This window comes from Leptosomus discolor, chromosome 13, assembly GCF_034619465.1.
Source record: "Leptosomus discolor isolate bLepDis1 chromosome 13, bLepDis1.hap2, whole genome shotgun sequence".
NCBI classification, from domain to species: Eukaryota; Metazoa; Chordata; class Aves; order Leptosomiformes; family Leptosomidae; genus Leptosomus; species Leptosomus discolor.
Window position 1 is genome coordinate 19,539,257 of NC_141403.1, and position 12,124 is coordinate 19,551,380.

Consider the following 12,124-nt stretch of genomic DNA (forward strand, 5'->3'; position numbering starts at 1 on the left):
ATGAGCCTAGTGACTCGCATCTCTGCTCTGGCGTTGCTGCTGTTACATATTTGAATGCCTCTAGGCCTGTGTAACTGGTACCTATGGGCAAAGAATTGACTCGGTAGCTCTGTGAGACCCCGATGGCTGTTTTTGACAACTATGGAGATGCACCAATAGTTCCTGGGGGCTGCAATGAGAAGGGAAGGACTGATTCAGTCCCAGGAGAATCAGGATGAAGAAATTTACTTCTTGGCATTCTCAGAAACGTGATGGTGTAAAGAATGGCTAACTAGCTTTTAGAAAACTAGCTTTTAGAAATAATTAGAATAACCCAACCTTTTCTTAGAAATTAAGTGAGTAAACATGAAAGCTGTAAATATAAGGCAAGAATCCTAACGCTTGGGCCCGCACGCATGGAAGCAGCCATCCCCCATGCTGCCCGGAACCGCAATAAAGAATCCCTGCTTCATAACACTGAGTTGTTATTGAGTTTTCTTGGCTTCAGTGGTAAAAGATGATAATGAGGCACAGTAAGGCTAAAGACAGTGCCTAATTAATAAGAGTTTTATGGAAAATGCAGTTTGACAAAAGGACTAAGTATCTTTTTCGTAAAACTACGAATTTGGCTGATAGGAACCAGTGTTTTCCAAGGTGCTTGGCATTGGGAAAAATAATGACAGTAGTGAAGACAAAAAATTGGTTCTGTTACAGATCTTGAACTGATTAGTAAACGGAAAAAAAAAACCCCAAACACACAAAAATAAAGCATTTCTAGGTATTAGTCTGCCCAGCACTATTGTAAATCATTATTGATGTTCTAGAAAGAATATAAAATTTTTCTTCCTTAAGGGTTGGAAGCGATTCATAGGTGAGTGGAGTGGCAAGTAAGCCAGAGGAGCTCCGTGTTAGGTAATAGAGGGCTTATTCGAACACCAAGGGTTTTGAGGCAGGCCCATTTCAGAACATGCCCTGTGCTTTGTTCTAGGAGACGTTAGAGCAGTGCCATCTATATGCAACATTCCCATTAATGTAGTTGTGAATGGCACTGGAAGTCAAGGGCGCTTATAATCCTCAGTCTGGACCCTGTCCTCCAGACCTCAACTCAAAATTCCACCCCCTTCTGTGAAACCATTATGGAAATATTGCAGAAAAGCAGTCTTCTGCCTTTGTTCCTAAATCTGTTACTTTCATGAGAGGTTGTAGGTTTTTAAAAACTTTCTGAAGCACTCCTAACTTTTGCCATGAAAATCTTGACATCAAATGATTGTTTTTGAGACTTTAATAAGCTGTAAGGTCCAGCTTACTTGGAAAATACTTTGTATAGCAAGTCTCAGAGAAAATTTTTTACATAGTAAAGTTAATTTTAGTCACTTGACGTTGCAGTGGCTACTGTGGATGAGCCACTGTTTAGAGAGAGTGAGATGCATAGAGCTTGGAACCCATGTTTTTTTAATGTAGAAAAAAATGGAAATTTTTTTTTCTTCCTTATTGAGATTTACTAGCCTGGCATCATAGCTGTCCTCCTGCCAAGTCATTATTCCTGTCTGCACTGTAGAGTGGAAAATTGGTGGTAGGATTTTGGCGTAAGTTAGTATGACCTAGAAAGATGGAAAAGCTTTCAGAAAAGCTAAGACTAAAATCTGCCCATGTTCAGCTGCTTGCTGACACACATGCTGCGCAGGACATCTACGGAAGCTGGCTGGCTGGAGGCCACCAGTTGCTGTCAACTGGATGTGCAGGTAGGTTGAAAGGGCCTTATTCCTAGCAGATAGTACAAGTTATTTCATCTGTTTGTGTATCTTCTGCTTCATTCTTCCAGGATTTTCTGGGAATTGTATAGGCTGTGGAGAAAGAGGATTTCGGTACTTCACAGAGTTTTCCAATCATATCAACCTGAAATTAACCACTCAACCAAAGAAGCAGAAGCACTTAAAGTACTACCTAGTAAGAAGCTCCCAAGGTGTATTGTCAAAGGGACCCCTTATTTGCTGGAAAGGTAATAAAGGTGCCCATTCACTTAAGGGTTTTTTTATTATATTAGCATAATGTTGAATGAAATATTGAAAGTTGCTGTTGAAAATGCATGCATTCAAAAGGAACTGTAGAAGATGACTTTCTTTACTGCTTGGAGGAAAAATTCCCACTGCTTTCACTGAAGTCTGGATTTTGCCAGAGGCTTATTTAAGTCTTAAGAGTAACCATGCAGTCGTAAATGGTCTTCCTCCATCTCCCCATACTTTCAGTGGGAGCCCTAAATCTGCCCTTCTGAGGATGTGCAGCCATTTTGGTAGAAGAAATAAGGTTGCTTAGTCTGCTGATTCTTTTCTGTGCCTAAAGCAAGATGACTCACAGCCAGGGCTCCAACATTGGCTTTCCACTGATATTCATCTTAGCAGGTGCAATTCAATCTGTCTAATGCCTGAGGATAGCTAGCAGCCGAAAGCTGAAAGCTCAGGTCACTGGTCGTGGGGAAAGAGGAGAAATCTTGCATACTCTTGCCATTTACGATGTGGTTTACGCGTGGGCTTACCCTTTACTGGAGCAGCCTGTGCAATATTGTTATGTGCTAAAGAGATTACATTTGTGACCCCAAGGCAAGGTAGCCATGGGGTCTGTTATTGGAGGATGCAGGTTTTTGGAGCTAGAGCCATGCAAAGACTCAAGGAGAGAATGGTTTACCTACTCACTGTCTACTAAGCTGGTGTATATGCAGACTCCTGTCTTCCTCAGCTGTGCTCTCACTTAGTAAAGACAGACTTCGATCTGTTCCAAAGAGGATGATGTGAAGAGAGGAGAAGCTCCACAGGAGGACTGACACACATCTGAAGAGTCACATCCTCATGCGAATAGCAGCATGACACCAGAAAGAGATGGTTATCACTGAGCTGTATGAGTGATTATAGTATTGTATCAGTCAGTGCTTCAAAGGGAGCCTGGCTTCAGCTGCTTTTCTCAGTTACAAGTATAATTAACTACTGCTTTAGAGTGGGTGTGTTTTTCAGCAGCATTTTTCACAAAAACTAGAGAAAGACTTGATTTGGTAATGAAGTTCCAAATACAGAAAAAGGAAAACTTATTTTACTTTTGAAATCCTTTTTCTGAAACCCCTCACTGATGCTCATGCAGTTGGGGTTGGTGTGTGTCCTGGTAAATGCAGTCAGGAGTAACGCACACGTGGAAGAGGCAGATACTGGGGTCACTTTTGGTTATAGGCTGATTGTAAGTGTTTTCGGCACCCATGAAGGTTTAGAAAACCGACCAAGAATTGACCTCGTGGCCATTACTTTGATAGACTCTATCTCCATATTGCTACCATCAGTCTGGTAACCCTTCACCCTTTACTTACATTAAAGGTCTAATTAGAAGAAGAGAAATGCTTTTTAACACACCCTTCTCTTCAAACAAAACCTGATTAGATCTCGGTCTTAAAAACGGATTAATGTGTGATCTTTAAGGTGACTTTCTGCTCCCTCAGCTCAGTCTTCATCTAGACAGTCACACCGCTGAGATATCCCTGAAGGTTTTGTGGAGGCATACTAAGAATCTGGGTTTCAGCACAATTTCTCCTTTTAAAGGGCAACATAGGACGGTTTGTATAAAGGTTGTGCCCCAGAAGTCGCTGAGTGTTTCCTGGGATCTGCCCAATACCTTCAAATCTCTTGGAAGCTGCAAACTGAGGGCTCTTGCCATTTTGCAGCATCTGGTCTGTATTTGCCTGGCCTCTGAGTGCCCCCCAGGGAGGTTTTCCGTAATTAGAAGACAAAGTTGACTAAACTGCGAGGGCCGTGTTTTCGTTGAGTGCTGCCATTTGCCGCTGTTTGTTGTACGTGCTGTGTGTGTGCTTTGAACGTTTTGTCGCCTCTCGCCGCCGCGTTGCTGACCTTCCCTCCTGGAAGGCAGGCCTTGTTAATATGGACTGTAGCTGCTTCGTTTGCAGAATGTAGAAGCAGGCAATCATCTGCTGCTAGCCTCTCTGCTAAACCAAATTCTTCGGTGTCACCGTCCACGACCCCAGAGGGTGGATCAGCTAATGGATACAAATCAGGGTTCACTCAGACAGGTAGGAGCTGAAAGTGCTATAAAGATAACCGTTGGGGGTGGTAAGTTACCTCAGATATTGGTGGTTCAGGGATGCTGTAAACAACTGGGTATTTACCTCAAGCCATGTATAGATTACAGCAGGGAGGATGCTTTTCAAAATTCGCTTTGTGAAAGGTTAAGACCCAGGTGAGGCTGAAGGTTAGCTTACTCCTCATAGGAGTAGTTGATTAAAAAGTATTAAAAGACCTTTTGATTCCTCTATTTGATTCTGTGTCTCCCTGTGTTTGTTTCATTTAATTTTTTGTGGCTCTCAAAAAAACTTGAATTACAGCTTTATGGGGAGGTGTTTACTTAGTATATAGACTAGGCTATTTGTCTGGAAAAGGAAAATCATCTCCTTTTGGGGTTGGGGGGACAGCTTTTATTAATTTACTTGTTTGTTTGTTTATTTATTTATTTAAATTTTCTTTCACACAAGGGTGTATCTAGAATAACAATTTCCCCATACACACACAGTGGTTTTGAGTTATGTGAGCTAACATGTATCTCATAACTGTTATAGAAGGGTATTAATGGCATACTTAAATAAGGAGAAACTAGAAAAATCAAACAGACTGGCTGACAAAGAAGCAGCATCTTAATTTCACTTGTCTATTTGTTTATTGCAAATACCCAAGGTGATTTTCTTTGAGCTTTTTTTTTCCTCATTGCTTTATTGCAGCTTTGTCTGTGCTTTTGTGTCTGGTTTTGTGTCTGTGCTGTTTCTTGAAAAATTAAAAACAGGAGAAAACTTTCTGTTAGTTGTTATAATCAGTTGATACGTATGTACCAGAACGTACGTTTCTCTAGAGGAGTGTGAAATGCAGATATAAACCCAAGATAGTTACAATATTTTTCCACTCACAAAGTATGTTAAAAAAGGAGTAACAAACAAAAGCTGAACATATGCATTCTTATGAAATTGTAATCACTGATCAGTATGTTCAGAGGTGTTTTCCCCAGGTGGTCACCCTGTCTCTGTTTAGGAAGCTATATGCTTTAGGCTTTGGTTAAAATTAAATGAGAGTGTTGTTTAAAAGAACATCTGCATTTCATTGCATGATCCTTTGGCTTCCAGATCCTGGCATGAGGACTGTGCAGATGCATGAGAACCTGTTTATTTGAAAAAAACAAGTGATCCAGTATTTACACAGCTTTGTCTTCTGTTGTACCTGCCAAGTTGATAGATACACCTTTTATATACTGTTTTCTCCTTATCACTCCCCGCAATTTTCAGTCTGCTTGGCGTTTCTGTGTGTCCCTGTTTGTACTCTTAGGTGATGGTTGTCAAAACCTTTTCATCCCCTCCTACTGTTATCTTCTAGTGAAGATAATGCCACATGCATACATATGAATCCCCTGTGACCGAGAGAAGGAGGGAGAGCACCTTTTTTTGGTGGTGTGAAGTCTGACATGTGTCACCTGGGATGGAGGGCATTTCTCTCCTAGGCTCTGCTTAGCTGTTTGTACTTCGAGTTGACTTCTCAGTTGTTTTAAAACAACAGGACTATTTATTAGCAAGTTGCTTTCTGAAATCATTTTCAGGTTATTGTCAATTCATACCCATTTTTTTCCTTTTAAAGTTGTGTAAGTATTTCTGTTTTCTGCCCTTGTGAGTGAGCAGTTCAGTACCCAAGTTCTAGAAGGTAGGCAGACAGTTACGGGCACACTCAGAGTACTGCATTGAAATGGTCATTTTGTGATAGAAATTAGAGCACGAGATAATTTTGAAATACCATAGTTAAAGTTGACAGTTTGGTGTGGCCATGACATTGCAGTCAGGTGTCGGGTCCGCCTTTCAAAACAGCGTGGGAAGATGCAGTTCTGGGTCAAAGGAGAGGTGACTGGCGATGAAAAACGGCTGAAACCTGGAACAGTATCAAAAATTCAGCTTTAGGCAGACACGGGAGGGAAAACTTCAATGCAGGTGTTAAAAGGGTGTTAAGCAGCTAGAAATAGGGTTTTACAATGGAAGGATGAGCAATTTTAATAACTGGTAGTACTACAAGTTCTGCTTAGGTACCGGTGTGATGTTTAAACATGTACCAGCCACTTCTGTGTTCATAGATAAAATTTCAAGAAAATGTATTAGAACTAGAGAGAGGAAAACCACCCCTGGATTCTGGACAATTTACTTTGAGGAAAGCTTTAGCGCTACATATTTGCTACATCATATTTAATGAGAGACCAGCATTTTCCTCCAAAGCCCCTGCCCTGGTGGTCTGTTCTGTTAGCCATTCAGTGTATTACCTGTGAATGTGGGCAAGGTTTTCTGCTGGAGCAGCAGCAGCAGAGGCTTCTGTGTTCGTTCCCATCTCAGTTACTCTGTCTGGCAAAGCAGACCCTCCTCCCCACGCTGCTTAGCCAAATGGTGCGTGGCCTGAGGGTGAATGTATTTGGCAGATCAAGTTGGTCTTTCTCTTTTCTTTACTTGGCTGTTTTACTAGGACATCTGTAGGTGAACTTAGCCTGCTTTGCCTGCTTGTTGCAAACTACCTTCTGGACAGACGCTGAGTTAATAGTCTTTCACTCCAGTTAATTTGGACTTGTCAGTGTATCAGCATCCAAACGTTGATTTTAATTTTTTTCAAGTAAATTGCAGATATTAAATGCCAGATGTTAAATTAGGGGGTCTACATGCTGGGAGGTTTGGAATAATTTCTGCTTTGCAGTTTCATACTGGGCAAGTATTAGAATTTGTTTGTTCTTCAGTTTATCCGTCTTTAAAATAAGGTTTATATTTTTTCAGCCTTGGTAAAGTGCTCTAAGGAGTTGCTGTTTGCTAATTCATGCAAACAGTTTGGGCTCAAATACCTTTCATTTCTTACCCAGACTTATAAATGGACATACACTTTTCATAGCCTTATAGACAGCAGTGCTGTAAGGAGGTTATGTATTTGACTTTTTTCTGCCCTAAGTCAAGTTCAGCTGTATCTGACAGAGGTTCAATAACTTGTTCTCGAAAATCTCAGGTGATGGAGATGCCACAACCATTTTAGGCAACTTTCTCCAGTGCGTATTCCCTATGCTTGCTGGAGTCAAGTCACGTAAACTCTTTGCCTTAGCTTTCTCATCTGTCACACGGGATAACTGTGTTTACTTGCCAATCCCACAGGGGTATTTTAAGGAGCAATGAGATAGCCCTTTCTACAGTTAAAGTATTTTTTGAGCGTATGTGAATGCAAACTATTGTGGAAGAGATCAGATGATAAGATTCTGTATAAATGCCCAGTTAAATGTTTGTTACAACTAAAAGATACCGATATGTGGTGATTTCTTAGGAGTGTAAAAAAATTGTTGGCATTATAGGCAGAGGTGAGTTTAGATAAATGTATATGACTGTTCATGTGTATATAATACAAATGATATAGGCAAATAATACATATATATAATTTTTAATCGTTACTCAATTAAACAACTGCTTTTCTCAGATTCTTCAGTATTCAGTCCAGCAAAATCATCTTCTGCTGTTAACTTAAGTGGAACCCAAGACCCATCCCGGAACAAGAGCGTTGTGAAACCTCTGGCTCTGTCAGTACAGCTCGTAGGAAAGGCATTTGCTGCAGGTACAGCTTTGTTTTCCAGGACAGCTTTAGATGAGAGCCCTGTAGTGACTCACTGTGTATGGCACATGGATGACTGGGGAAAAATAAATAGATGCACCAAAGTGCCTTAGAAATATTTACAAACTGAATTAATGATGTGCTGCTTTTTTTAAATTATTTTTCAGCGTCAGAAAAAAATGTGTCACAAACTTCCCAATACTTTTTTGTGCGTATAATGTTCCATTTTATTTTGGTGGGGTTTGTTTTGGATTTTTTTCTTCCATCTATCCTCCCCACCCTGAAATCTGGAGATCCCTTTTCAAGGTTAGGATTTTGCAGCCTGTGCCCAAATCTATTCTCTGCCAAGCACACTTCATGCTCTCCCTGGAGTATGTTTGTGTCGGTCACGCATCTTGCCCTGTTCTTTTGTGTCCGCATGTGGCTGTGTTATTTTGTTTGTTTGTTTTCAAGATGTCTCAAGCCACACACTCTGTATTTTATTATACTCAGCTCCTCTTTCACTGCGTGCCACTGATGTTGCTAATGGAAACGCTAATGGAGGAAGAAATAACGTATTGAGTTCTACAGTTTCTCGGCCAATGCCTCACTTGACATCTCCAAGTCCTGGCTGTGCAGCTGGAGACCAAGGTAAAGAAAACTTCTCTGTTCTTTTATTTTAAGCCACACTGGCGCTGTTGAGCCTGAAATTGGTGATTTTGTGGTTCTTTCCATCATAGCTGTTTCTACAATTCAGTCTTTACATATCCATTTGGGTTTTGGCATGACCATTAATGATAATGCTGTACTTTTTAACGCAGGTGACAACACTTCTCATGTCCTAGTCTGGCTTCATGTAAATCTAGGTGTAAACCTCTGGTGCTCAGGGTCGTGATACCAACTCAACACCGATGTGAAATGGAAATGTGGGCTGGCATCTGGTCATTTGGGAGGATGGGGTTTAGAATTAGTTTTTGCTTTCCTTTTCAGCGTCGATGTCCAGTTCTGGACCACCAAAGAAACGTCACCGGGGATGGTCTCCTGGGTCCCCAGTCCCTCCTTCTGGTTTAGCGGTACCTGTTCCTACAGTTCGGCCTTCGGCAAGAACAGGTAAAACTTGAATAACAGAGAGATGTCATTTGTAAAAACCTGTACTGAGCCAGACCAGTAGCCCTGTGCTGTTTCTCTTGTGTTGCACAGAAAACATAACTGAGCTTGTTCAAGTAGTTAAGGACACCACGGAGATTTTTTTCAGGTGCCCCAGCAAAGCACTCATGTTTGCTGCCTCGTCCTTGTTGCCGTGATCTAAGATGGGTCAGAGGGAAAGTGATCTGTTGGGGGAGAGAGAGGAAAGGAGGATGTCAATAGTATAAATAAAAATCCAAAGCTGTCCAAGTCCCCTAAATGTAACTCAGTTCTTCTAAAATTGTGCAGGCATATGGATACATGAACATATTTCAAGGATTTTCATTAGTCTTCACCTTGAATGTGGTGTCTCAGCCTGGTGTGGCGTGCTACAGAAACCGTGCACTCCATCCCTGCACAGGAAAAATGGCTTTATATAATTTTGGGCTAACAAAGGATGCTGGTGTCCACTAGGTCATCTTCTGTTGAAATCGTAAAGTTTGTGAGACCAAATGTCTGTTGTGTGTGGAAAAGCTGTAGGAGGGATATGTCATGTCATGACATGAAATAGGGTTAATTATGAGTATGTGTGAATACTCATCAATATCCATGTAAGTATCCATTTATAGACATAACTATTAATAAAACTTCACTAATTAAACACCTTTCAGTTGTGGGATTCAGCATACTTTGTAAAGGGGAGTAAACAATTACTTATTCCTGTCTCTTTAGATGAGACAATAAACATACAAGGAAGAAAAAAGCGCCAGTTGTCAAATTGCAGGCTGTATTTTTAACTCTGCTTTGAGGGCTTGGTTTTGAGTTATTCTGGCATTAATTTTCAGATGTATTCATCACAGAAAGAAAGGTTACATGCTAGTGCAGGCCTGCCTACTTGAGCACCTCAAATCAATCACAACTTTTGTAGGTTTCTGCTTCAGAGACCTGCTGAAGATACGTGATATAAGGCAATCTCTCCCTTTTTGTTGAGTTTGTCTCCACCAATCTACTACCTCTGGTGTGTACTCCATTTTCCCTAAGTTTTTCATAGTGGTTTTTTTCTGTTAGATAAACAGTTTTCACTGTTAAAACATATGCATTCATTCATGGTGCTTTTGATGCTGTTCTATTGATGGCATTGTTTGAAAAATCCATTACAAACCACCAAACGAAGCCTGAAAAACTTCTGAAGCTCACGCTGAAACCTGATTACAGATCACAAAATTCTTGCACTTTGTTTCTTTTTCACTTGTGAAAGCTGCTCTTACACTCTCACAAGTAAAGCCTAATTTTTGTCCTTGTAGCGACTGTCTAAGGACAGTTTTGAGATTCTGGCCTGATTTTGTTTTTCTTATCTACGTATATTGTAGGTCAGAAGTCAGAGCAGTCTCTTCCCCTGCATTGAGAGGCAGTATTGAGAGGTAGCTCCTTCCTTAGAGGTGGCCTTTTGGCTCAGTACTTGGCTTTGTTTAAAGATGCATATTCAAACCTGTGTTTTCCTCTCTCATTCCCACCAACAATACAGTGGTAAGAAAAAGTTTTATTTTAGGGGTCGGGCTACAGGAGGATATAGGCTCTTAATTTAAATTACTTAAAACTATAGCAGGAAATGCAGAGACCTTTTGAATTTTATTACAGTTAGTGATCTGCAGTAATTTATTTTTTTTTTATTTGTTCATACGGCCAAATCACAGTATGGGCCTTTTAGTAATGGAAGCTTCTCTTTTCTTTATTTTATAGAGCCTCTTTTGTCAGTCCCAGTTCCTCAATCGATGTTAACTGGAATTTTACAGCCTCAACCCATCTCAGCAGGGGAGACTGTAATAGTTCCTGAAAACCTGCTGAATAACTCAGGAGTCAGACCAGTGATTCTGATAGGTAAGTCTTACACTGGGGAATGCAATGCTGCGTTTTGAACAAATACTTGCTCCCCTAGGAGAAAGGGGGTTCTGGTTTGTTTCTGTTGGTTCTGGCATTCAGTACGCTGCAAAATCAGTTTGTCATAGAAAGTTTGCTTTAGTTGCTCAACATTTAAAATTGGAAGTTAGGCGATTTCTGGAGAACCTGATTTGCAAATGGGTCATGACTAGGTCAGATTTATACAAAACCTCTGGCCAAATTGAAGTTTTGTACAAATAGGATTTTTGTAAAATCCAAGAATAGAAATATTTCCATGTAATGAAAATAGCTTTCCAGTGTAAACAACTTACAAAACAAGCAAGTATTTCCTGCAGCATTTGTAGTCCAGCTCTTGAAGCCCAGGGATTCTGCATGAGAACAGAAAATTGATTTGAACTGACTAATCAGAAGTAAATCATACTACCTTTTTGTCTTTTATAGTCCATACTTCTTGTAAGCAACTGAGATAACAGACAGGCTTTTAAAATCCTTCAGCTGTACAAAGTACATTGTTGACCCTTAGAAAGACATTGCTTTTACTTTAAAAGTATGACTCGTAATGTGAATAGCCCTTTCAACCTGAGCTATTTGGGCACACTATGTAACAAAAGATGGGTCAGCTAGTACTGCCAGTGTTTTGGTGAGTGATTTTTTTGACTCTCAATCTCTTCTCAGTCTAGCCTAGTACAGATGGTTGTATAAAGTAGCTTCAGTGTTAGCAGAACATGCCTATCGAGTTCTCCAGGTCCTCGCTTGCATAGCTAATCCTAATGCACGCAATTCCCAGAGACCTAACAGGGCCATCTCTGCTGGTAAATCCGTCCAAGGATAGGGTTACACTTAGTCTGGTTTGTTGTGCTCAGCGATGCTTTCTGGAAGCCTGTATTCTAAAGCTCCAGCATGGTGCTCTAACGGTTTTCAGGCTTCCTTATTGAAGATGAGGGTGCCTACAGTCATCAGCTTAAGTGCAAATTGAATGCATCCCTCAGGCTCTTGGAGAGCTGCCAGTGAAGTCCTCAGTGAGGCTGCATGTTAGTGGCCCTGAGAAACAGTGTTCTGTGAATAGTACAGAACCAGATGTACCCGAAGGGATGGGTGTGGCAAAATCTGTGTGGAGGTTTTGGTTTTTTTTAAACGAAAACGTTCTCAAGGAAAAGAGGAGTTGGCCTGTGCTCCTGTGCTTTACCTTACAGAGCAGCGTGTTTAGTTGTTGATGTTCATTTAACCTGTTTGTGAAAACAGAATGGAAACGTGGCAAAAAAGTGAAGTCAATCACAGCAGTACCACAGCGGCTGAATCAATGCTAGTGTGAATTATGCTGCTTTTATAATGTTAAGATCAATGTGCTTTTGCTTCCATTGATTTTTCTTTTTTGTACACTGTATTATGGAGAATCTGTATTTAAAGGTCAGGGAAGACCCTAATGGATAATATTTTCATCTGTAGTTGGATAATAATAATTACCATCCTGCTGGTATGCAGTTGTTAGTGTTTGC

General features: G+C 40.6%; 1 protein-coding gene across 1 annotated transcript in view; it reads left to right on the plus strand.

Moving 5' to 3' along the window:
- The window catches only part of GREB1L (GREB1 like retinoic acid receptor coactivator), a 61,985-nt gene that overhangs the window by 10,616 nt on the left and 39,245 nt on the right, over positions 1-12,124 (plus strand). The window contains exons 4-9 of the mRNA XM_086472582.1: positions 1,802-1,978; positions 3,905-4,042; positions 7,494-7,628; positions 8,118-8,255; positions 8,595-8,714; positions 10,470-10,607. Of these exons, the coding sequence (XP_086328708.1) occupies positions 1,802-1,978; positions 3,905-4,042; positions 7,494-7,628; positions 8,118-8,255; positions 8,595-8,714; positions 10,470-10,607 (846 nt within the window). The remainder of the gene's footprint in view (positions 1-1,801; positions 1,979-3,904; positions 4,043-7,493; positions 7,629-8,117; positions 8,256-8,594; positions 8,715-10,469; positions 10,608-12,124) is intronic.